Source organism: Carcharodon carcharias, chromosome 4 (genome assembly GCF_017639515.1).
Source record: "Carcharodon carcharias isolate sCarCar2 chromosome 4, sCarCar2.pri, whole genome shotgun sequence".
In the NCBI taxonomy this organism is placed as follows: Eukaryota; Metazoa; Chordata; class Chondrichthyes; order Lamniformes; family Lamnidae; genus Carcharodon; species Carcharodon carcharias.
Window position 1 is genome coordinate 49,787,003 of NC_054470.1, and position 25,058 is coordinate 49,812,060.

The following is a 25,058-nucleotide window of genomic DNA, read 5'->3' on the forward strand; positions in this document are numbered from 1 at the left end:
CTTGCCAGGATCTTGGTAACTTCTTTGTTTACCAGAGCTTTGACAAATTCTTTTTCTGTGTTAAATAGCAATGCAGCACACTGGTTTATTACCTCAGCCATGCCTTCTGCTCCCACCAATAGATCTGTTTCCTAATTAGCCTCATCGCTCCTCTGGCAATCCTTTTATTGTTAATATGCCCATAAAAGACCATTGGATTGATTCCCTTTTATATAATCCACTAATCTATTCTCATGCTGTTTTTCTCCTATTATTTCCTGTTTCCACTTGTCTTACTTATATTCAGCCTAGTTCACCCTTTTATTTTCAAGCAGACATCTGTCATACACCTCTTTTTGCTTCATCCTACTGTCTCACTCTTTCTTTGAAAAAGAGTTAGAGACTCATGGAATGGTAATTGGCCGGATTGGAATTGTCCTGCTTTTGCAATCAGGACATACCTGGGCAATTTTCCATATTGTCAGGTAGATGACAATGTTATAGCTGGACTGAAACAGCTTGGCTACGGGCATGACTAGTTCTGGAGCACAAATCTTCAGTACTATAGCAGGAATGTTGTGAGGGCCCATAGCCTTTGCAGTATCCAGTGCCTTCAGTGCAGGTTATTGATATCATGTTCAGTGAATCAAATTGGCTGAAGACTGGCATCTATGATGCTGGGAATCTTGGGGCTAGGCTGAGATAGATCATCCACTTGGTACTTCTGGCTGAAGATGGCTGCGAATGCTTTAGCCCTGCTTTTTGTACTGATGTGCGAGGCTCCTTCATCATTGAGGGTGGTGGCTGTTTGTGGAGCCCCCTCATCCCATTCGTTGCTTAATAGTCCAACACCATTCACACCTAGGTGGGGCCGGACTACAGAGCTTTGATGTGACCTGTTGGTTGTGGGATTGCTTAAATCTGTTGTAAAGAAAATATAATTTTTCCCCAGTATTACTGTAGGATACTGTGAAGCAGGATTGTCTGTCTGTGTGTGACATTCGCATTTTTACATATGTTGAGAGGTTGTTTGAATTTTAAAGGAAAGTGTTTGCATCTTGCAGGAGTTCATAGGTAAACAAGTATTGGGGATATCTTTTTTTATTCCTCCAAAAGCAAAGACAGGATGGAAACATAAAAGATTTTTAGATTCTGAGAAAGGTAACTTTCAAAAGAAGGTTAAGAACAATGGGCAGAATGTTACAGCCCCGTTTCGGCGGGGACAGGGCCGTAAAATGCGGCAAAACATTCTAAACTTCATTGCCTTTGGCGGGAACGTCAAATCCCACTGCCGTAAAAATTTCGTCCAATGAGATTAAAAGATAAAAGGGGAGAAAATATATTTAGGGAAAGATTGAAAGCTGTATGGTGAATGGCCATGTGAGATCTTGAAGAGTGGACTGTGAAAAACAGCTTCTAGCCACCCCAGAGAAGTGACTGGTTGTTCCAGAAAGCAAGATTACGTTACAAGCGTTGGATTTTCATTGCCGAGTGGAAGGCAGAGAGAAACTTGTGAAATACCTCCCTTATAGCAACATTGGGTGCCTGCAGTAATGTTATTGGAGGTTTCACAGATTAAGAATCTGTTGGGACTGTTGTCTGAAAAGGGTGTTTATTTGTGAGTCTAGCTAAGTAGAAACCTTTTGGGAACTGTTATAAGACAAAATTTAACAGTGTAACTGTAATCTTGTGTGTTTAAGTTTTCTTTTCTTTTGTTAATGTTTTAATTTAATATTTAGAATCTCCAGAAGTGGTAATGGAATCTTTACTTCTGACTTCAGTACATATACCTTCTCATGATAAATACAAATTGCAAAATCATTGTGATAGCCTGACCAAGCTTCCTTTTGGGATTTGGTCAACCTGGCAAAAACCACCTGCCATATCATGACACAGCCCATCGTATGGTGCATACCTTTAGCATGCATGTAGTCTTGTATGTTAGCTTCATCAAGCTGGCATCTATTTTTTAGGTATACCTAGTATTGCTCCTGGCATGCTTTCCTACACTCTTATTTGAACCAGGGTTGGATACAGTAAAGGATAATGACAGGTCATGAGGTTACAGGTTGCAATTGAAAACAATGCTGATGGCCCACAGCGTCTCATGAATGCCCAGTTTCAAATTGCTAAATCTGTCCTGCATCTATCACATTTAGCACAGTAGTAGTGCCACACAACATAAGAGTATCCTCAGTGTGAGGATGGAACTTAGTTTCCATAAAGGCAGTGCAGTGCTTATTCGTATCGATACTATGATGGACAGATGCATCTGTGACAGGTAGATTGGTGAGAGCAATATAAGGTAGGGCAGCTAAGTCAGTAGTGATGCTACTGAACCATTCATTGTGATGGACATCGAAGTCCCCACCCAGAGTACATTCTGTGCCCTTGTGGAGGAGGTAATTTGGTGGTAATCAGCAGTAGCTTGTCCATGTTTGACCTGATGCGATTAGATTCATGATGTCCCGAGTTAATGCGAGGACTCCCAGGGCCCCACACTCATGATTCTATGCTGCTGTGCCTCCTGCCACCTCTGGTGGGCCTATCCTGTTGGTGGGACAGGACATAGCCAGGGTTAGTGATGGAGGAATCCGAGATATTGGCTGTAGGGTAGGATTTGGCAGGTATGATTTGGTGAGTATGATTGTCAGGCTGTTCCTCTATTCTGTGGGACAGCTGTCCCAATTTGGGCACAAGTCCCTGATGTTAGTAAGGAGGACTTTGTAGGGATGACTGGGCAGGATGTGTCATTGTTGTTTCTGGTGCCTAGATTGATGCCAAATGGTCTGACCTATGTTATTCTTTCTTGACTTTTAAATAGCAGTTTGCTCAAACTGAGTGGCTAGCTAGGCCCTTAAGACTCAACCACATTGGTAGAATGCTTGATATCAGGGATGCTCATGAGGCCAAGATTGGAGGTTTGCAGATATCTTGGAGGGCTGTAGGGTTGAAGGAATTTACAGAGATAGAGGGATGAGGCCATGGAGGGATTTGAAATGGATGAGAATTTTCAAATCAAGATATTTCCTAACTGGGGGCCAATTTATGCCAGCAAGCACAAGGGTGATGGGTTAACGCAACTTGGTGTGAGTTAGGATCCAGGCAACAGTCCTTTGGATGACCTCAAATTTACAAAGGGTAAAATGTGGGAAGTAACAAGGGCACAGATGACTGTTTCTACATCAGGTGAGCTGAGGCAAGGGTGGACTTGGGCGATGTTACAGAAGAGGAAATAGGAAGTCTTTGTCGTGACTCCTCCTTAACCCCTTTGTCATTCAGGGCACTGTGGCTTTGGTTGCTCTCAATTTTCCCCTTGTGGGAATGTGCCTAGATCTCCTCTATAAAGGCTGCCCACAGCTGCATTATATTCCTGCCTCCCAGTCTTTGACTTCAGTTGAACCATGAATACACAAGTAGTAAGGAACATGGCTGTATGTCCCAGTTGAAAACAAAATTGCTTTCAACTGACAAGGCATGTGAACAAGGGTGATAGCACTTAAATCTAAAAGTTTGACTTCTGTTGATCAGTTAATCACTTACATTTCCTCTACAGCCTGTTTTAATAAAATGTTGACAAAGCACTTGATGCAACAGTACAATGTGGCTCTGTGTAGTTGATGTTCATTTGTGCTCTTTACTGATTTGAATGCCAACTGCTTCAGTATCTGATCTAATGAACAGAATCAAGGATCAAAAAGCAAGTTTTATTAAATGTCAGTGCATATGATTCACCATAGCTTCAAAGGATCTAAAATTGTAACCTGGAAACCTTGTTTGAGCAGATGTGGAATAAAATTAGCAAAAGGTCACACAATTTTTTGTGCAGATTGTACTATTTATTTTTTGTATACTTACAGGAAACCAGAGTGCATTTTAAAAACTCATTGGGCTGAATTTTGCCGTGGGCGAGAAGGGGGCGGGGCCCAGGCCCACTCGCCGACGCGTATAATGACGCGGGATGACGTTGGGTGGAACCCCCAACATCGTCCTGCCCCATTTAAATTTTCAGGAAGGCGGGGGTGCAGCAAAATCAGCTGTGCACCCGCCAACCTTAAGGTTGACGGGCAGGCCAGGAGCCCTGGCAGTTATTAGAAAAAACATGAAACCTCATCCAACGGTGGGATGAGGTTTCATGTAGAGGTTTTAAAAGTTTAATAAAGTTTTAGTGTAATTAATGAACATGTCCCATCTATAAGGGGAATATGTTAAGGATTTTTTTTTTCTATTTTTAACGTTTTTAAAAGTGTCAGCGGTCTCTCTGAGGCAGCACTTAGCCTCAGGGAATGTGCACTCTTGCATGCGCGAAAGAGCACACTCTCGCTTTTGGGGAATCCCCCCCAACCGCACAGGAAGCGCATAGCGCTTCCCAGCGGACTTCACGCTAATTAAGGCCCTCCCACGTAAAATGGTGGTAGGGCCCACTTCTCTGGTGGGGATCGGCTCCCCGCCCACCGGCGATTGGGTCAGGTCGGGCCAGCCCACCCAACAGGCAGAAAATTCTGCCCATTGTATTAACGTGGCATCTGTCTTAGTCGTCCTGTATCATGCAATTTCTCTGCCTAAGAAAGTGACAGCCAACTCCCAGGCTCCTGTGAATACCATTCTTAATCCAGTGCTTAAAATTTGCACAAGAATGGCCCAAGGTGCTTCTCATTATAGGGAGGTGTCTTGTTTCTGTTCTTGATATGCCCCATCACACAGTGATACTATGAAGCCAAGAGATGTGAACTTCTGGCTTATTAACACATTAAAACCTGTGGTCTTGTGCTACAGAAGAATGATTTTATCTTCACACCCTGTAGATAGTAAATGGAATAACATAGAAACCTGTTGACAACATTCTGAATGCTCCACTCAATACAATATAAAGTAAGCTTTTTTTTTGCTGCCCTGGCTTAATGTTATTTTCAAATGTCATTATTTTTCACAAGTATTTGGGTTGCATTGTTCCTTAGATATCTTATTTTCATCTCCTCTTCCAGTGGATTCTCTTATCTAATTACCTATGGTACCTTTCCTCCCTATCTCCCTACTTCCCTCCATACTTTTCATCAGTTCCTCCCTCACTTCTCCCAGCAACTGCAGTTGAGATCAGGAAACTTGCTATGTGGGAAATTGCTGATGGGATCCAAATGTTTCATTCTGTTGTGCAGCAGATGAGTGAATGTGCTAAAGTACTCTGCTTGTGGCCAAACTTGTTGCATCGGTATTTGTTAGTACTAACTTCCATCATTTTGTCAGGAATGGTCAATTATAGTATGTATGTAGGTAAGCATTTTCACAAATGTAACATTAAACTTTTTTTGCAGTACCTTTTAACAGTGCAGGCACACTGAAATCCATTATGAAGAAAAAAGATAGCCCCAGAAAGCATGAAGCAAATGGCACAAAGAAGAACCTTCAGTTTGTTGGTGTCAATGGAGGGTGAGTGTGAAATCTCCACTGTTCTAATTCAATGAATTGGTTCTGATTAATCACAAATGACAACAAAGGAGCAGTGCAGACTTTTAGTTTGAATTTCTGTTTTATTCTCCACAGCAAATCTCTCTAATAAACAGTATATGGTTTGTTCATAAGAAATAGAATGGCAAGTTCAATACTTAAGAATTTTGGAAGCTTGAAAATCTGAGAAAATTCAGACAGCTGGATTTTACTAAGAAATTGTCATCTCTATACAAAATACAGTAATAGATATCTTTGCTTACATAGAAAATATGGTGATAGAAACGTTTTATGACATATCAGTTTCATTAAGTGACATGAAGCTGACGTGCCACAGAAAGATAATGTAAGATCTCAAGGTATACAGTATGTGGCTAGTATGATCGTATTCTGAATTATATTTATTATTTGACTTTATATATGAAAATGATGCTTATATAAAAGCAAAAGGCTAAGAAACTGTTAATTCTTGTGTGTTGCATATATGGTCTATGTATTTAAGCTAAAGTTACTGTAAGCATTACCTCAAATGCACTCCTGAAGCGAGGAGGCGTTATTGGCAATGTAGTTATAATACCCTTTCAATCGCTCTCTTGAGCACTTACACTGGAATGAATTGTACATCTCTGATACCTCAGTTTGAAAGAAAAATAAATCCCAGTTGTACAGCTGTTAACTGAATATTTAGATAAAATGAATTTGAATTAAGACTTCCTCCAGTGAAACTTATAATCACTTTGCAATACACTGTTGCAAGAAAACTACATATAAATTACAGTATGGAAACAGGCCATTTGGCCCAACTGGTAAATACCTGTTTTTTGCTTCTCATAAACCTCCTCCCATCCTATTTCATCTAACCTTCTCTATATATCTTTCTGTTCCTTTCTGCCTCATGTGCTTACCCAGCTCCCTTTAAATGCAGCTGTGCTAATTTGCCTCAGCTACTCTCTTGGTAGCAATTTCCACATTCTAATCACTCTGAATAAATCTTCTCTTGAATTTCATTGCTGAATTCATTAGTGACAATATTATCTATTACTCCCAAGTTTTAGATTCTCGCACAAGTGGAAATCATTTCTCTACATCCATCCTATCAAACGCCTTCATAATTTTAAGGACTTCTAATTAAATCACTTCTCATCCTTCTCTTTTCTAGAGAAAAGAGCCCCAATCTATTCACACTTTCCTGATGGTTACATGTAACCTCTCAGTTCTGATATAATTTGTTATACCTTTTCCAGAGCATCTATATCTTTTTTGTAATATGGAGACTAAGATTTTGCACTGTGTTCTAAGGTTCCAAATAAATGAAACATAACTTCTCTGCTTTTCAATTCTATTCCTGTACAAATCACCCCAGTGTGTTGTTTGCATTTTTGTCCTTGTTAATCTGTGTTGCTACTTTTAATGATTTGTGAATCTGTACCCCTAGATCTCTTGGTCCTCTACCTCACTTAGACTTTTATTTTCCAATAGCACCCAGCCTATTTATGTTACCCAGCAAAATACATCAACTTGCACTTGTTGAGATTAATTTGCCAATTGCAAACCCATTCTATAAGTTTATTAATACCCTTTTATATTTTGTCATGTACATCTTTGGTATTAACATCCTCTTCACCTTCCCCCACACCAATAAAAGCTATAAACTATTAATGGCAGATTTTTCCTCTTGTTTTTCATATTCAAATGGAAACATAAGCACAAAGTAGGAAGCTACATTTTAAAATAAATTTTCAATTTTAAAAGCATCATTAATTGGAAACCATCTTACTTCAATCTAATGGCAGTAATTCTTGCTAATGTGGTCCACAAAAATGATGCATCATAGGGCAGCATTTTCCCATCAGCAAGGAGGGGGGCAGGGCCCGCTCGCCGATGAGTAAAATGACGCGCAGTGATGTCAGGCGGGTGTCCCGATGTCACCACGCATCATTTAGATTGTCAGTTCGGTGGGCATGCAGCTGAGTCAGCTACGTGCCCGCCGAACTGTCAAAAAGTCTGTTAAGACCTGTTTAAAAACTAATTAATTCAATTTAATGGGCTGCCCGTTCTACCTTAAGGTTGATGGGCAGGCGAAGAGCCCAGGCGGCCTTCGCATTTTTCATGAAACCTCATCCACAGCCGGGATGAGGTTTCATGAACTGTTTTTAAATCTAATAAAAATTTATACATTTATTCTTTGACATGTGTCAGCCCAAGTGATAGTGTCACATGAGGGGACATGTTTTAAATGTTTAAAAATCCTTTATTTAAAATTTTAAGACTGAAACAAATCTCCCTGAGGCACCATCATTGCTCAGGGAGATCTTTGCGCTCTTTCGTGTGCACGCAGGGAACCATTCAGGGAATTCTACCAGCCCCCCCCCCCCCTCCTCAGCCTGCACAGGGAGTGCACAGTGCTTCCGGGCATGCATTACGATTGGCGGGCTTTAATTGGCTCACCCACGTAAAATGGTGTTGCGGTGCTGATCCGATTCGCACCCGCCCTCGCCCAACCTCCTCAACAGGGGGATATTTCTGGGCATAGTATCAAAAAGGATGGAGTAATTCTGTAACTTTCAGAGACTTTATAAAAGACAAATGAAACGTGATAGTATTTCTGCCACATATGGACTTGGTGTCAAATTAATTGCCATACTAAGATTGGCAAAATAATGGTATTGCTCACGGTGAGTCCTCTCTTAACCCCGATCCTCAGATATTCCTAATTCTATCACCATGATCCTGGCTACCTTTCTTTTCCCAAATACTGTTTTCCTCCCTGAATCTGTCTTTAAAGAAATCTGTGTCTCCTCTAACCTCGTGCTAGCTCCCTCGCACTTGCACTCCTTGCACCTTTCCTCCCTATTTTTCTTTTCCCTGATTGGGACAAAATTCTGGCTGAGGCCCAGAGAAGCACCACCACTGGGAAGCAGGCTAAATCAGATGCCTGCATGTGCTGTGAAGCAGAGGTGACAGAAGCAGGGCTGGTGCTAACCAAGAGGCAAAAGATTTTTTAATGCACATTGTATTATCACAATGTGGGGTGACATGGAGTGGCTATGCAATTCTGGGATAACTGAAATGACAGTGCAAGATATGGGAGCACTGAACAAGAAAGTTCTAGTGTTTGGCAAGGAGGTGCCAGGGCTTGTAGGAATGTTAGAGGTGCTGGGGTAAGTCACAAAAAGGATAGAGGGATTCTGGTTTGAGTGGAGTGGGAGAGTTGCTGGGTGTGGTAGTGTTGGGGAAGTGAACTCGGGATGCATCAGCACTGGGATGGTGGAAGTGATGGAGATTGATTCTGGGGCTGTAAATAGTGGGAGTGGATTGTGGGTGCTGCAGACAATGTTGGGTTTTGCTTGAGAGCTGGTACACTGCAGGGAAAAGCAAGGATGATTGGAAGTGGTGAGGTGGCAGTCAGGAGGAGAGAGAATGAAGAGAGGGTAGGAATGATGACAACAAGATAGTTTGTTTGCAATAGATGGGGATGTTGCACAGGGCACAGCATATTTCTTAAAATGGATTCCTGAAGAGTGAATGATGAGCAAACGTGCTTGTATATGTTTCATTTTTTTTGCTGTGCAAATGAAGTTAAATTAATATTTCTAACCCATAATTGCAGATGACGTTCCAGTGTTGGTGCGTATCAATGCCACAGATATGTGAAAATGTTGTACTTGTCCTTTTAGTTCCGATAGCATTTTTATTTCAAAACAGTTGGCTCTTTGTGCAAGCCGGCACCATGTTTGAAAATAATTTGTGCTCCCTCTGTACCAAGCACTTAATTCTGGTATACTATTTGGCTACCTGCCAAATGTACAGTTATGGCCGCAGTCTACTATAATTACCCAAAATTTATCGAGTGATTTTATTCTCTTAGGTACGAAACCACATCCAGTGATGATTCCAGTTCAGATGAAAGCTCATCTTCTGAATCAGATGATGAGTTTGAAGATCGAGAGTATTCTAAGGATGAAGTTGAGATTAATCGTGAAGTGCTAACAGAGGGACCTGATATGTGTAGGACTGAGATTGCAAATGTTTCAAATGAAAAAGAGATTGCGGTGTTGGAAAGAAGTGAAAAAGAAGCTGACAAAGTGGAAATAAGGGAGAAGTATAACCATTTTTATGAGAAATATACCATTTGCATGAAACATGGTCTAAGGGGCCCTAATTATGCTTTGGGAAGATAATCTAAAATCCAGAGTAATGCAGATGTACATCAGTTTGTTATTAATTCCTGTAATTTTTAATTGCGGAGAACATAAAACTCAGAAGTTATTCCATTCTGTTCTCTTAAATCCTCTCATAATATATTTGTTTCAGTAATATTCAGTACATTTCCTATGAGTTATTAATATGTGCCATGGCTTTAATGACAACATGCTAAGAGGAAACTAGGTGGTTTTCCCCACAAAGTGGGAAAATACATTGTTAAGCTGTCAAAGGTCATTCCTAAGGGTGGCTTGTTATTCTCAGGAAATTGCAGCCTGCTGTTTAACTGAGGGATGGTAGATGATAATACAGTAATAAACAGAAATGGGGATACAAGTTTTTTTTTTGCCTGGTATAAATATATTTGGATTAACAATTTTTTTCAAACATTAGGTACGAGTTAAGTGAGAAGGTGTTGTCGGCTTGCAATATATTGAAAAACCAGCTCAATGACCCAAAAGCAATGGCCAGCAAAGAACTGGTAAGGTTATGTTAAACATATCAATATCCTTTCAGGCTGATTTAGAATTTTTTTGCGCAAGTGCAAGTATAATGGTATTTTGGAGAAAACATGCTTCTGAATCTTTTATTGATGTTTCCACAGTAAGATAACAATGTAATAAAATACAGCAAATGATTCATGAAAATATTTAGATGATATTAATAAAATAGCAAAAGATGCTTTCAAAAAATTAGATTTAATTACACATTACAGCCCTTTTATGGTGGCCTTTTCTACAAAGACCAGCAGGCCAAGGGTGAATGGCAAGAGTTTTGAATTGTCTGGCAATTTGGGGATCAAGAGCTGTTTGTGAAACTTCAGTTTAAGATATTAAATTGTTGGGGTAGATTGTATATGGTCTGTGGAACAAATTAATGAATTGTAGTTTAGTTCAAACACAGTGGCTTATCTACTATCTCAGATTGTGAACTTGATCAGTAAGTCTGCAAAACAAATGCACTTCTGGAACAGATTCCTTTAGTCGAATTTGATTTTTTTGATGAGTAATTAAGTGAATCCATCCATGTGAAAGCTGATTAAAGCTTTGGAGGCCTCCATTTTCTTTAATTTTGTGGTGTGTTTTTATTGCACATAATGAACTAAACAGTTTAATTATCGATGCTTAGATTTTAATTATATAGGTAGCTATTGAATTGTAACAGGAGCTGTGCTCCATTCCATTTGGTGATCAAAATAACTGTGTCACTCACTATCCTCCAGTGTTTCCTTTTATTCTTTTGTGATCTGTAGCTGGCAAAGTCAGCATTAATTGCTCAACCTGATTGTCTTTGAAAAGGCAGTAGTGAGCTGTCATCTTGAACTGGTGCAGTCCTCGTGGTGCAAGTATACCCACACTGCTGTTAGGGGCGGGGAGGGGGGGCTTCTTTAAAAAGTTTTCAATATGTTTGGCTCAGCAGCTTTTTATCCCAATAAGAGTATTGTTTTCAAATATACAATTTGTTGTTAATTTCACAGAGACTTTGCCTAAACAATATCCAACATGAATGGTTCCGTGTATCTAGTCAGAAGTCGGCAGTTCCCACCATGGTAGAAGATTACCTGGCTGGATTCAGGGAGATTTCACCAGAAGTCTTGAAACATGTAGTCAACATGGCTGATGGAAATGGCAATACAGCCCTTCACTACAGTGTGTCTCACTCAAATTTTGAAATTGTGAAGTTGCTTCTAGATGCAAGTATGTTGAATGTTTTAATTCTTTGCAAATGTGTGTTAACACTGCTGGCATTTTTTCAGTTAACTATTTCTGCTTGTATAAGTTGGGTGATTCTTTGCTATTAATGCTTAACATTTGGAATCCACCTGGATGAAATGTCTTCGTTTCCTAAATGCCAGCGGTAAAATTTACTCTTAAGTGGCAAATGGTACCGGTTCATTAGACTTGCCCATGTTTTTATGAGCTTTTTCACTAAATTAAAGATCCAAACTCCCTCTGCATGCTACAATTGTGTATTTCTTTAACTAATCATATTGAAAAATCATTCATGAATAGTGCAGTTTGAAGCAAATGATGCAAGTTAGAATAGTAAATTTAACATCCGATCAGATACAGAAAGCAAGATATATATATATATATATATATATATATAGAGAGAGAGAGAGAGAAAAAAGATTGGATTAAAAGAGGGAGAAAAGACAAACAGCAAAAAAAATTCTTTAAAAAATCTCCAACAATTAAAAACTGTTGGAATGAGAGTCCACACTTGAAGAAGCTAATTTTCATCATCAGAAAGGCCGTTTAGCAATAATTAAAATTTTATCATGCTGTTCAAAAGATACTTAGACTGAAAAAGACATTCCCTAACTTTCCATGGTGAGTTTAGTTCACATCTACCATACAAAAACAGGAATTTCGTGTCATTCAATTAATTTGTATATGGAGCCAAATGATGAGATGCCATTTTCATGACCTGCAAACAGAGCAGCGCATCTCAGACAGAAACTTACAGACTTTTGTGTTTTATTACGTATTTCCCCTCATCTGAAGTTGCTGTTCGATTAGCAAATAACTAATGGTAAGCACACTTAGCTTCACTATTATTTTGATAGTAAATTATGGCCCAATGTATGAACTATTTTATCCTCCAATTAAACAATGAGTCTTTATTCCTATTGAAAATTAATCAAAATACATTTTTCATTTTATTCTATCAAAGGTTTTCTGGATTATTTTGGTGGTGTTTCAGGAATTAAGATCTTTTTTTTATATTACAGATGTGTGCAATGTTAACCAACAGAACAAAGCTGGGTATACTCCCATTATGCTTGCTGCTCTTGCTGCAGTGGAAAATGAGAAAGACATGAAAATTGTGGATGAGCTATTTAGTCAAGGAGATGTGAATGCCAAAGCCAGTCAGGTTTGTAACATTCTTTTTATATTGTAACAGTTGTTTAGAGAAATCACACTGCAATTCTTAATTTTAATCTTTCCATTCAACATGCAACCATCTTTAATATCTTGCCTCTTTGTAGTTGCCGCACACTGAGTTTTACATTATACTTGTAGATTGTGACAGTCACACACTTGTGTGCATTTCTTTTTAACCTTATTTTTTCCTGTACATTATTTCTTCACCTTGGTTTCCCAAAGTAAACTGTAGTATGCATCTTATCCTCGAGTACTCCAAATTGGATTTTTAGGTGTGGATTTAGTCCTTTCTCAAAAAAAAAGTTCTGTTTAGTAATGGTGAAGGTATCTATGACTTAAGCATATTATATCAATTTCTAAAGCCGGTTGGGGGGGGAAATGTTTTTATTTTTCAAATAATTTGGTTTTGGTAGCCATGTAATAGTCAAAGCTGACCATTTTACTGATTTTTTTTGTAGCTGATTTTCTTGTGTAACCTCGCCTTTTCCTCCTCCTCCCGCCCCCAAAACAAAAAAAAAGTCAAAAGATTTCTATCTCAAACATTCAAACCTCCTTTGACACCCATTCCAGCGTATGTTGCTATAGTTTTATCAGAAATCTGACTCCTAGCATCATCTTTCAAATCTTATGTTCATTTTCTGCCTTAGATTTCTTCTTCATGTGCTTCTTTCTAGTGTACTCCACATCTTGCTCCTTGCAAACACTTCTTAGGTCTATACAGTTATCTGTCATTACTGATTTCTTAAGTTTGCATTATTACATTTTCCCTGAACTTTCTTGTAAGCGTTATGTTATATATGCTAATGAAAAACTCAACCTTCAAGCTACATTTATTTAAATCAGAAAAGAAAGTATGATCAAAATTTCTCCAAAAGCAAAGGTTTACAGCAGCCCAAGATTTTGAGGAGGTCGCTCACTACCTTGAACTGGGCAGTGTCTATAGATATTGACTATGTGGACTTGGTGAGCATTTGATAAGATTCCACACAAGAAGTTATTGGCAAAAATAATTGGGAAGTAGGAGGTGGAGATTAGGGATAAAGGGAATGTTCTTTGACTGGATGTGATCAGTCACATTCCCCAGAGATTTGCACTTGAGCATCAGCCATTTAATATATAAGCCAGTGACTTGGATGAGAGAATAGAGAGTTGTAGATCTGATTTTGCAGATGGCACTAAGGTAGGAATATAGTAGGTTGAGCAGTTGGGAACAGGAAGTTACAAAAGAACGTAGCCAAATTTTGAATGGACAAAATTGCGGCAGTTTAATGTAGGGAAATGAGAGATCATCCAACTTGGATCCAGGAAAAAAAATTGAAAATGGTGAGAGACTGGGAGCTGTGGAAGAGCAAAGGGATTTAGGTATTGAAGGACACAAATAACTAAAAACTGATGTGTGTGTACAAAAAGTAATCAGAAAGGCTAATGGGACACTGGCCTTTATCTCACGGGAATGGAGTACTAAGGATCAATGTACAGAGCCTTGGTCAGATTCCATCAGGAGTACTGCATTCAGTTTTAGGCAGTGCAGCTCAGGAAAGAAAGACTGACCTTGAGAAGGGTACATCTCCAATTTACCAGAATTATGCCGGAGCTTAAAGGGGCAAAGTACAAGGACAGCTTGCATAAGCTTGGTTTTCCTGCCTTTCAGTTCAGTAAGAACATAGAAATAGGAACAAGAGGAGGCCAATACGGACTGTTCCACCACTCAGGAAGATTATGCCTATCTTCGACCTGAACTTCCCTTTCCTGCCAGATCTCCACAACCTTTGATTCCCTTGGAAACTAAAAATCTATCAATCCTAGCCTTGAATATTCATCGACTGAGCACCCATAGTTTACTGGGATAGAGAATCCCAAAGATTCACAACCTACTGAGTGTAGAAATTTCTCCTCACCTCAGTTCTAAATAGCTGACCTCTTATCCTGAGACTATGCCCTCTCGTTCCAGCCTCCCAGCATCTACCCCATCAAGTCCTTGCAGATTCTTATGTTTTAGTAAGATCACCTCATTCTTCTAAACACTGGAGTGTACGAACCAATTTACTCCATCTCTCCCCATAGGGCAACCCTCTTATTCCAGAACTTTAGTTGCAACCTCTCTAAGGCAAATATTTCCTTAAGTACCTAAACCAGAATTGTGCACAGTACAAAAGGACAGTTATTACAGAGCCTTGATCTTCAACTTCACTTTCACCCTTTATATCATTTGCCTTTCCATTTGTTTGCTGTACGTGCATGTTAATTTTCTGTGTTTTGGGTATGCGGGCATCTAAATCCGTTATAGCACCAACATTTTAATAGTTACCCACCATTTAAAAAATTTCTGTTGTTCAAACCTTCATACCAAAGTGAGTAGCATTCTATCGCCAAACATTATACTCCATTTGTCACATTCTTGCACACCTCCTTAATCACTATCTAGTCCTGTGCAGACTCTTTTTGTGGAATCTTTATCAGCTGTAATAATGGGCTGAATTACCCCCCCCTCCCCGCCCCCCCCAATCCGTGGGCGGGTGCGTCCGGGCGCGCTTCTGATCAGCGCCCCCAATTGGAGGCGCAGCGCCATATTACATGGGCAGGCCAATTAAGGCCCACCCAGCATTACATCCGCACGGAAGCGCTATGCGCTCCCTGTGCAGGCGGTGGGTGGGGGGGAACCCAAAATCGAGAGTGCGCTCTTCCATGCATGTGCACGCATGCTCATGAAAGAGCGCACTCAACGCCCTGAGGCTAAGTGCAGCCTCAGGGAAATCAGCTCAAAATGTAAAAAAACTAAAAATAGAAAAGTAAAATTTCCCTTACATGTCCCCTCGTGACATTTTCACATGAGTTGGGACATTTCCATAATTTTCACAAAATCTTTATTAAAATTTTTTAAAGCCTACATGAAACCTCATCCCACCCATGGATGAGGTTTCATGTTTTGTCCAGTTCCCGCTGGATCTCCTGGCCTGCCCACCAACCTTAAGGTTGGACGGGCAGGTCCTTTAATTGCTTAATTGACCCTGTCAATGGCCTCATTTGGCTATTGACAGGTCGGCGGGCATGCAGCTGATTTTGCTGTGCCCCCACCTACCTGAAAATTTAAATCGGGCGCGGTGACATCATCGTGCATCGTTTTACACGTCAGCGAGTGGGCCCTACCCCCGCTCACCAACTTGTAAAATTCTGCCCAATATTTCAGGCATTGGAGCCTTTTCCAGATCCCAGTCCCACATGGGTCAGAGTTATTTTCTATACTTTCATGGGATGTGGGCATCAGTGACATGGCCAACATTTGTTGCCCATCCCTCATTGCCCTCAAGAAGGTGGTGACGAGCCGCTGCCTTGAGCTGCTGCAGTCCATCTCATGCAGGTACACCCACAGGGCTGTTAGGAAAAGAATTTCAGGATTTCAATCCAGCAGCAGTGAAGAGATGGCAATATAGTTCCAACTCAGGATGGTGTGAGCTTGGAGGGAAACTTGCAGGTGGTGGTGTTCCCATGCATCTGCTGCCTTTGTCCTTCTAGGTGGTAGAGGCCACAGTTTTGGAAGGTGCTGACGAAGGAGGCTTGACTAGTTGCTGCATCTCACATATGTCACACACTGGCACCAATCTGTGTTGCATCTGTGGTAGAGGCAATGAATGTCTAAGTTAGTGACTCTGATGTCAGTCAAATAGACGGCTTAGTCCTGGATGTGTCAAGCTTCTTGAGTATTGTTGGAGACGCGTTTGTGCAGGCAAATGGAGAGTATTCCATCACCCTCCTGATGTGCCTGGTACGTGGTGGATAGGCTTTTGAGGAGTTAGGAGGTGAGTTACTCACCTCCGAGTTCCCAGTCTCTGAGCTGCTGTTGTCTAGTTCCGTTTCTAGTCATTGGTAATCCCCAGGATGTTGATAGTGGGGGATTCAGCAATGGTCATGCCATTGAAAGTCATGGGGAGATGGTTAGATTCTCTCTTGTTGGAGATGATCATTGCCTGCCAGTTGTGTGGCAATGGGGAATCTTACAAGAACTGGCCAGTTAAGAGGCTGCCTCCACGTTTGCCAACCGTTTAAGGATGGACGTCGACTGCCTTCCCAAGGCAGGAATGCTGGACATCCCAGCCCACTCCAGCGGAGGCTGGCAGCCCCATTGTGAGACCAGTGGAAGTGCTGCTGGGGTTCAAACTGATAGAGCAACTGCAGCAACAATTGCCGTTCTTGGAAGGGCTGCAAAATTTAATGCATATGGCCATCAGAGGCATCTGCTTCTGGTGTTTCAAAACTCAGCAGCAAGGCCAAGATACAGGCCAACAGAGCAGCCCTTACCACTTTCTACCACTGAGCTCCTTCATATCCTGACAAGTTACAGGACTCGAAATTCCTGCTGTGAGAGTACCTCCCCTCTCTTGCTTGTGGGGACGGTGGGTGGTGCGCACCGGTCAGTGCCTCATGGTACTCGGTTCAACCTTACTAAATTACATTGATTGTACCTAATTGTCTGACCTCCGACAAAAGTGCGCCAAGGTGTGAATACAGTAAGGAGCTGACCTGACAGATGCTTTTGCAGATTTACTCTCCCCTGCCTCCAAAGCTACCTTCACGGGGCTGATAAGATTGCACCCTTTGCATTCTCTTCGCAGTTCACTTTCCAATTTAACCTTGTATGATCAGCAAATTTTGATACATTACTTTCAGTACCTTCATCTAAGTTATTAACATGCTGAGACCCCAGCAGTGATCCTCGTGGCACCCCACTGGCATAGGTCGAGTATCCTTTATCCATAAATCCGAAATCCAAACACATCCAAAAACAGCACTTCTTTTGAACCTCATCGACCTTCAGCACAGAAGCCTAGTTTGTCTGCACTGTTTACCTTGCGATTTTTGTGATCAACATGTCAAAAAGAAACTTATTACAGGTATCCTGTATTTTATTATTTAGTTCATCTTACTTTTCTAGCTGTTTTATTTACTTTAGACCATAGCTAGCCTAGGGTTAGGCTATTGTAATGTAAGTTTATATGCAGTTTCCAAAAAGAGAAATGATCTGAAGTCCCAAGGGTTTTGGATAAAGGATACTCAACCTGTGTATCAACCTGCTATCAACCTATTAGCACGCTTATTCCTACTCTCTCTTTCCTGTTCTTTAACCAATCCCATACCCATGCTAATATTTTGGCCCCCAGTTCCATGAGCCCCTTATCTTGTGCAACAACCTTACATGTGGCCCCTTATCGAATGCCTTTTGAAAATCCAAATATATTGCATCCACTGATTTTCCTTTATCTAACCTGCTGGTTGTATCCTCAAAGAACTCTAGTAGATTTGTCAAGCATGATTTCCCTTTCATAAAAACATGTTGCTTCATCTAACCATATTATGATTCTCTAAGTACCCTCTTAGACCATAAGACATAGGAGCAGAAGAAGGCCATTCAGCCCATCGAGTCTGCTCCGCCATTCAATCAGATCATGGCTGATCTGATAATCCTCAAGTCCATTTTCCTACCTTTTCCCCATAACCCTCGATTCCTTTACTAATTAAAAATCTGTCCATCTCAGCCTTGAATATTTAACGACCCAACCTCTACAGCCCTCTGCAGTAAAGAATTCCACAGATTGACTGCCCTCCAAGAGAAGAAATTCCTCCACATCTCTGTTTTAAATGGGCGCCCCCTTACTCTGAGATTATGTTCTCTGGTGCTAGACTCTCCCACAAGGGGAAACAACCTCTCAGCATCTACCCTGTCAAGCCCCCTAAGAATCTTATATGTTTCAGTAAGGTCACCTCTCATTCTTCTACTCCAATAAGTACAGGCCCAATCAACTCAACCTCTCCTCAGAAGAAAACCCCTCCATCCCTGGGATCAACCTAGTGAACCTTCTCTGGACTGCCTCCAATGCCAGCATATCTTTTTCTTAGATAAAGGGACCAAAACTGCTTACAGAATTCTGGATGTGGTCTAACTAGTGCCTTGCAAGACTTCCCTATTTTTATTCACCATTCCCTCAGAAATAAAGGGCAGCATTCCATTTGCCTTACCTATTACTTGTTGAACTTGTATGTTAGCTTTTTGGGATTCATGCACAAGGACCCCTAAATCCCTCTGTGCTGCAGCTTTCTTCAGTCTTTCTCCATTTAAATAGTATTCAGCTCCTCTATTCTTCCTGTCAAAGTGCATAACTTCACACTTTCCCACATTATATTCCATCTGCCACATTTTGGCCCACTCACTTAACCTGTCTATATCCCTCTGTAGATTCTGTCATCCTCACTATTTGTCTTCCCACCTATTTTTGACATCCGCAAACTTGGTGATAGTACATTCATTTCCCTCATCCAAGTCTTTAATATATATTGTAAATAATTGTGGTCCCAGCACTGATCCCTGTGGCACTCCACTAGGTATAGATTGCCATCCTGAAAATGTCCCCCCCCCCGTATCCCAACTCTGTCATCTATTAGTCAATCCTCTATCCGTGCTAATATACTACCCCCAACACCATGGACTCTTAACTTATTAAATAGCCTTACATGTGATACCTTATCAAACGCCTTTTGGAAATCCAAATATATTACATCTACTGGTTCCCCTTTATCTATCCTGCTTGTTACCACCTCAAAGAATTCTAATAAATTTGTCAGGTATGATTTCCCCTTTGTGAAACCATGCTGACTCTGTTTGATTAGATTATGTATTTCTAAATGCTCTGCAATTACATCCTTTCTAATCAATGCCAACGTTTTCCCAATGACAGATGTTAAGCTTACTGGCCTATGGTTACCTATTTTTTTGTCTCCCTCCCTTTTTGAATTGGCAGTTTTCCAATCCTCTGGGACTTTTCCAGAAAGACTCTTGGAAGATTACTACCAGTGCATCCACTATCTCTGCAGCTATTTCCTTTAATATCCTAGGATGCAACCTATCAGGTCCAGGTGACTTTTTGGCCTTTAGCCCCATTAGTTTCCTTAGTACTTTTTCTCTAGTGATAGTTATTGTATTTCCTACCACCCCCACCCCCCGCCTCTTTTGCCCCATGATTATTTAGTATTTTGATATGCTATTAGCGCCTTCTACCCATTAAGACTGATGTCAAGTATTTATTCAACTCCTCTGCCATTTCCTGGTTCCCCATTATTATTTCCCTGGTCTCATTCTCTAAGGGGCCTATATTGACTTTGGCCTCTCTCTTTTTATATATTTAAAGAAGCTCTTACTGTCTGTTTTTAAATTACTTGCTAGTTTATTTTCTCCCTCTTTATTATTTTTTTGGTTGTCTTCTGTTGGCTTGTAAAACTTTCCGAATCCTCTGGCTTACCACTAATCTTTACCACATTGTATGCCTTTTCTTTCACTTTGACACTATCCTTAACTTTTTTGGTTCACCGTGGTTGGTTTATCCCACTCCTACAATCCTCCTTCCTTACTGGGATATATCTTTGTTGTGAGTCATGAACTATTTTCTTAAACGTCTGCCATTGTTCATCGATCATCTTTTCTGCTAAATTTCTTTCCCAGTCCACTCCAGACAACTCTGCCCTTACTCTTTTGTAATTACCCTTATTTAATTTTAGCACAGATGTTTCCGAACTAAGTTTCCCACTCTCAAACTGAATGCTAAATTCCACCATGTTATGCTCAGTTTCCTCGGAGATCTTTTACGCCGAGATCATTTATTAAACCTGCCTCGTTACACATTACCAGAACCAAATAGCCTGATCCCTGGTTGGATCCACAACATATTGTTCTAGGAAACTGTCCTGAATACACTCTATGAATACTTGTTTGTGGCTATCTCTGCAAATTTGATTTCCCAATCTACATGAAGATTAAAGTCACCCATGATTAATATACTGCCATTTTTACATGCCCTCATTATTTTCTGTTTTATTCTCTGTCCAATAGCACAGCTACAGTTAGGGGGCCTATACAGTATTCCCACCAGTGTCTTCTTCCCCATGTTATTTCTTACCTCCACCCATATGGATATTACATCTTCCAATCCAAGATAATTTCTTGCCATTGTACTTATTCCATCTCGTACTAACAAAGTTACCCGACCACCCTTTCCTTCCAGCCTGTCCTTTCAAAAAATCACATACCCTTGGATATTTATTTCCAACTTTGATCTCCTTGTAACCATGTCTCCGTAATGGCTGTAAGATCATACCCATTAACCTCTATTTGTGCCGTTAATTCATTTACTTTGTTCCGAATGTTACATGCATTTAAGTAAAGAGCCATTAATTTTGCCTTTTTACCATTTTTTCCTCCTTTGACCCTATTTGCTCCTTTTTTTTTTTGTTGTTTGTACACTCTATCCCTCCCTGTCACACTCTGGGTATCATTACCTAAGTAGCTGCCCTGCAATGCCACCATATCCTTTTGCTTTGTAAGGCTACTTATCCCCTCTCCAGAACCCTCCCTCCTCCTCTATTTATTTTAAAGCCCTCTCTACAGCCCTAGTTATTTGATTTCACCAGGATACTGGTCCCAGCATGGTTCAAGTGAAGCCCAAACCACTGGAACAGCTCCCTTCTACCTCAGTACTGCTGCTAGTGCCCCATGAACTGAATCCCATTCTTCCCACACCAATCTTTGAGCCACGCATTTAACTCATTGACTTTATTTAACCTTTGCCAGTTTGTCCATGGTTCAGGTAGTCATCCCAAGATTATTACCTTGGACGTTCTGCTTTTTAATTTAACTCCTAACTGTTCAAACTCTTTCAGCAGAACCTCCTTTATAGTCCTATCAATGTCGTTGGTACCAATGTGGACGACGACAACTAGATCCTTCCCCTCCCACTCCAAGTTCCTCTACAGCCCTGAGGAGATGTCCTTAACCCTGGCACTGGGCAGGCAACACAGCCTTTGGGACTCAAGCTCACGGCTGCAGAGAACAGTATCTATCCCCCTAATTATACTGTCCCCTACCACTACTATGTTCCTATTTCCTCCTCCCACTTGAATGGCTCCCTGTACCATGGTGCCAAGGTCAGTTCGCTCATCCTCCCTGCAGTCCCCACTCTCGTCCACACAGCTTGCAAGAACTTCGTAACTGTTGGACAGTTGCAGGGGCTGAGGCTCCTCGAACGTTACCCCCTAGGTCCCCACACCTGCCTCACCAGCAGACACATCCTCCTGTCCCTGACCGCAGACCAAATTTGAATTACCTAATCTGAGGAGTGTGACCGCCTCCTGGAGCAAAGTGTCCAGGTAACTTTCCCTCTCCCTGATGTGGAGCAATGCCTGCAGCTCAGACTCCGACCCATTAACTCGGATCCGAAGTTCCTCGAGCCACAAACACTTACTACACACGCGTTTGCTCCAGGTCACCTTGGTGTCCAGCAGCTCCCACATGCCACAAGAGCAACGCCAGTCCTGCCATCACTATGTTATTTTATTTAACTTATTAATTAATTACTGTAGTATCACTGCTCTTTACACTTTATTGAATTTAATTATTTACACCATTATTAATCTTAGGCTATTTTTAAAGAGAAAATAAAAACTAGAGCTCTAAACAGTAACTATAGTCCTTAATTTTAATCTAAAGACTAGAAATACCCACCAATCCAATTCACCAATCAGCTATTCTCCAAGCTCTTTTTAAATGAAGTCTCCCTGCTCTGTTTTAAATAGAGTCCACCCGCTCCCCTGCTCTCTGTTTTAAATGAAGTCCACAAGCTCTTGCTGTAGATATCGCTTCCTTAATAATGGATTCCAGGATTTTCCTAATGACTGAACTGGCTGTAGTTTCTTGTTTCCCCACTTCTCCTTTTCTTGAATTGCAGTGTTACATTGGCTAGCTTCCAATCCACTGAGTTTCGGAATCTAATTTTTTAAGATCACAGCCAATGCATCCACTGTTTCTGACACCATCTCTTTGGAACACTAGGATGTAGACATTCTCAGCCATTAGTCCCATTAATTTCTACAGTATTTTTTCTTCACTAATATTAGTTGCTTTAAGTTTGTTGTTAGATTAATAGGTGAGTTAATTGATGTGTTTAAAATGTTAAAACAGTTTGCCAGAGCAGACACAAAGCAGCTATTTCCTCTGGTGATAGAACCCAGAGCAAAGGAGCTTGGGCTTAAAATTAGAGGTTTGTTATTCAGGTCTGAAATCAGGGAACACTTTCTCCACACACAGTAGTGAAAATCTACAGTTCTGTCCCACCCCCAAAAAAACAGTAACTTGAGTTAATTGAAATTTTCAACATATAGATCGACAAATATTTATTTGGGTCTTTAGGGTTATGCATCAAAGGTGGGTAAATAATATTAGGAAATAGAGTTTAAGGGCAGGATTTTCCTGTCGGTCAGCAGGGGGTGGGGCCCGCTCGCCAACACGTAAAATGACGCACGGTGATGTCAGGCGGAACTCCCAACATCACAGCGCTCCATTTAAATTTTCCAATAGGCGGAGGCGCAGAAAAATCAGCTGGGCGCCCGCCAACCTGTCAATGGCCAATTGAGGCCATTGATAGTCATTTAGCTAATTAATGGACCTGCTCGTCCAACCTTAAGGTAGGCGGGCAGGCCAGGAGCCCCGGTGGGAATTAGAAAAAGCGTGAAATCTCATCCACAGGCGGGATGAGGTTTCATTTAGGTTTTTAAAAAATTTATTAAAGTTTTTGTTAAAATTATGGACATGTCCCAATTCATGTGCCATTGTCACATGAGGGGACATGTCAGGATTTTTTTTTTCTATTTTTAATTTTTGTCACAGAACAGCCAATCTACCTAAGGCAGCACTTAGCCTCAGGAAGCTGAGTGCGCTCTTTCCTGCGCATGCGCGACAGAACACACTCTCGATTTAGGGAATTCCTCCCGCCCACACAGGGAACGCACAACACTTCCATAATTGGCCCACCCATGTAAAATGGTACCGCGCCCCCAATCAGGGGCACCAATCAGAGTCGTGCCTCTGTGCACCTGCCATTCAACTTCGCCCCCGATGGGGGGGAAAATCCTGCTCTAAGTAAGTTATATTTGTATTTGTGGGTGTTAGAAACGAGCTTTAGCTTTAAAGTTTGCTTGATTTGTATTTCTGTAGTTGTGTGTTAAGAAAGGGTGAAGTTATGTTTTAGTTTCACTTTAAATGGTGCCTGCATTTCTAATGAGTTTTACGACTCTTCAGGCTAAGTGAAGCAAACGAGTAGAAAAAACTGTGCTGTTGCTCAGCAACAGGAGTGCAGCGAGGCACATCCCAACGCCCCCCGCGCGTGCGTGCGCGCGCGCGCACACACACACACACACACACACACACACACACACACACACACACACACACACACACACACACACACACACACACACACACAGGAAAAACTAAAGAAATAGCAGTTTGAGTTCAGTTTGAAGACAGCTGCCAAGCAGAAGTAACTTAGAAGGGACACATAGCCAGTCCCAAGCTAAAGTTGGTTGAAAGTAGCTGCCAGAGAGAGACTGAAGCAAAAGGGACAGATAACCAGTCCCAAGCTAAAGATGAAAGTCCCCAATTCCAGGGGAATGGAACAGAAGAACGTCCCAAGAAGACCTTCTAGTCGAAGGAAGGACAGAAACCTGGAAATGGTCCTGTTAAGTGAAGCTAAGAGTGAGGAGTAGAGAAAGGCTTCAAGTTTAAAGAGATAAAGGCTTGTGAGAAGCCAGAAGGTCCAAAGTGACAACTGAAGGTCGATAACACTTTGCTATGGGCATATGAAGCAGTGGTGTACTATTGACAGCTGAGTCATTGAGAGAGAGTGCATGGGAGATGATTTGAATGCATGTGGTGACCGAGGAAGATTGGAAGGAGAGTTCAAAACCTTGGAGGTGAACCCTGGCGGAAGGTGTCTGAGAGAAAGCGTCAGTTTGAGAGAAGATTCCAACATGAGTTCTTGGAGAGTGGAGTTTGGAAACCATTGTGTGAAAGGCGGTATGCAGTGGGACTGGTTGGCTCATGGTGTGACAAGCATCTGGGGAGAGTTGAGGAGAGATCCATAGCATCTGGTCGGGGTGGCATCTGTCACTTGGAGTGTGGTGTGTCTGACCACAGGTTGCCTATTGGTTTACATAGATTGTGTACTTACTGTTTACAGAGTATAAGATAGCTTTTGTAACTTAGGTTATTCTTAAAAACCTGTGTATATATATATGTGTGTAAAGGTATAGTGTGGGCTATGGAGTATTGTAATATAGTTCATCTTGTTAAATAAATGTTTTATTCTTTCATTACAAGTTCATTAGCTGACTCTAGTGACTCTGTTCAATAGGCACTCTCCATGTATCTAAACAAACAAATCAAAAGTTAGGATCTATCAAACTGGGCCTACTCTGGGATCAGCTTTATCCAGTTGTAACATCATTTGGGATCATAACAATATGTTGAGATATAGATCAGCCAAGATCCAATTGAATGGCAGAATAGCCTTGAGCGAATGGCCTACTTGTGTTCTAGTCATATTATACATGGTCTGTTAGAAAGAACAGATTTGATTGGGAGGGTGATTTTATGCCTTACTTAGATAAATTTTGAAATATATTTTTCTTTCTTTATATTCCGTGTAACATGCATATTATTAAATG

The 25,058-nt window shown here is 41.0% G+C and overlaps 1 protein-coding gene across 5 annotated transcripts in view; it reads left to right on the forward strand.

Annotated features, from left to right (window-relative positions):
• kank1a (KN motif and ankyrin repeat domains 1a) overlaps window positions 1-25,058 on the forward strand; it is a 230,304-nt gene that overhangs the window by 199,110 nt on the left and 6,136 nt on the right. For 4 of the 5 annotated variants that reach the window (XM_041186282.1, XM_041186281.1, XM_041186280.1 and 1 more), the window contains 5 exons: window positions 5,292-5,406; window positions 9,293-9,526; window positions 10,021-10,108; window positions 11,105-11,324; window positions 12,362-12,504. In XM_041186282.1, the coding sequence (XP_041042216.1) occupies window positions 5,292-5,406; window positions 9,293-9,526; window positions 10,021-10,108; window positions 11,105-11,324; window positions 12,362-12,504 (800 nt within the window). The remainder of the gene's footprint in view (window positions 1-5,291; window positions 5,407-9,292; window positions 9,527-10,020; window positions 10,109-11,104; window positions 11,325-12,361; window positions 12,505-25,058) is intronic. The other variant, XM_041186279.1, reaches the window with a different exon arrangement.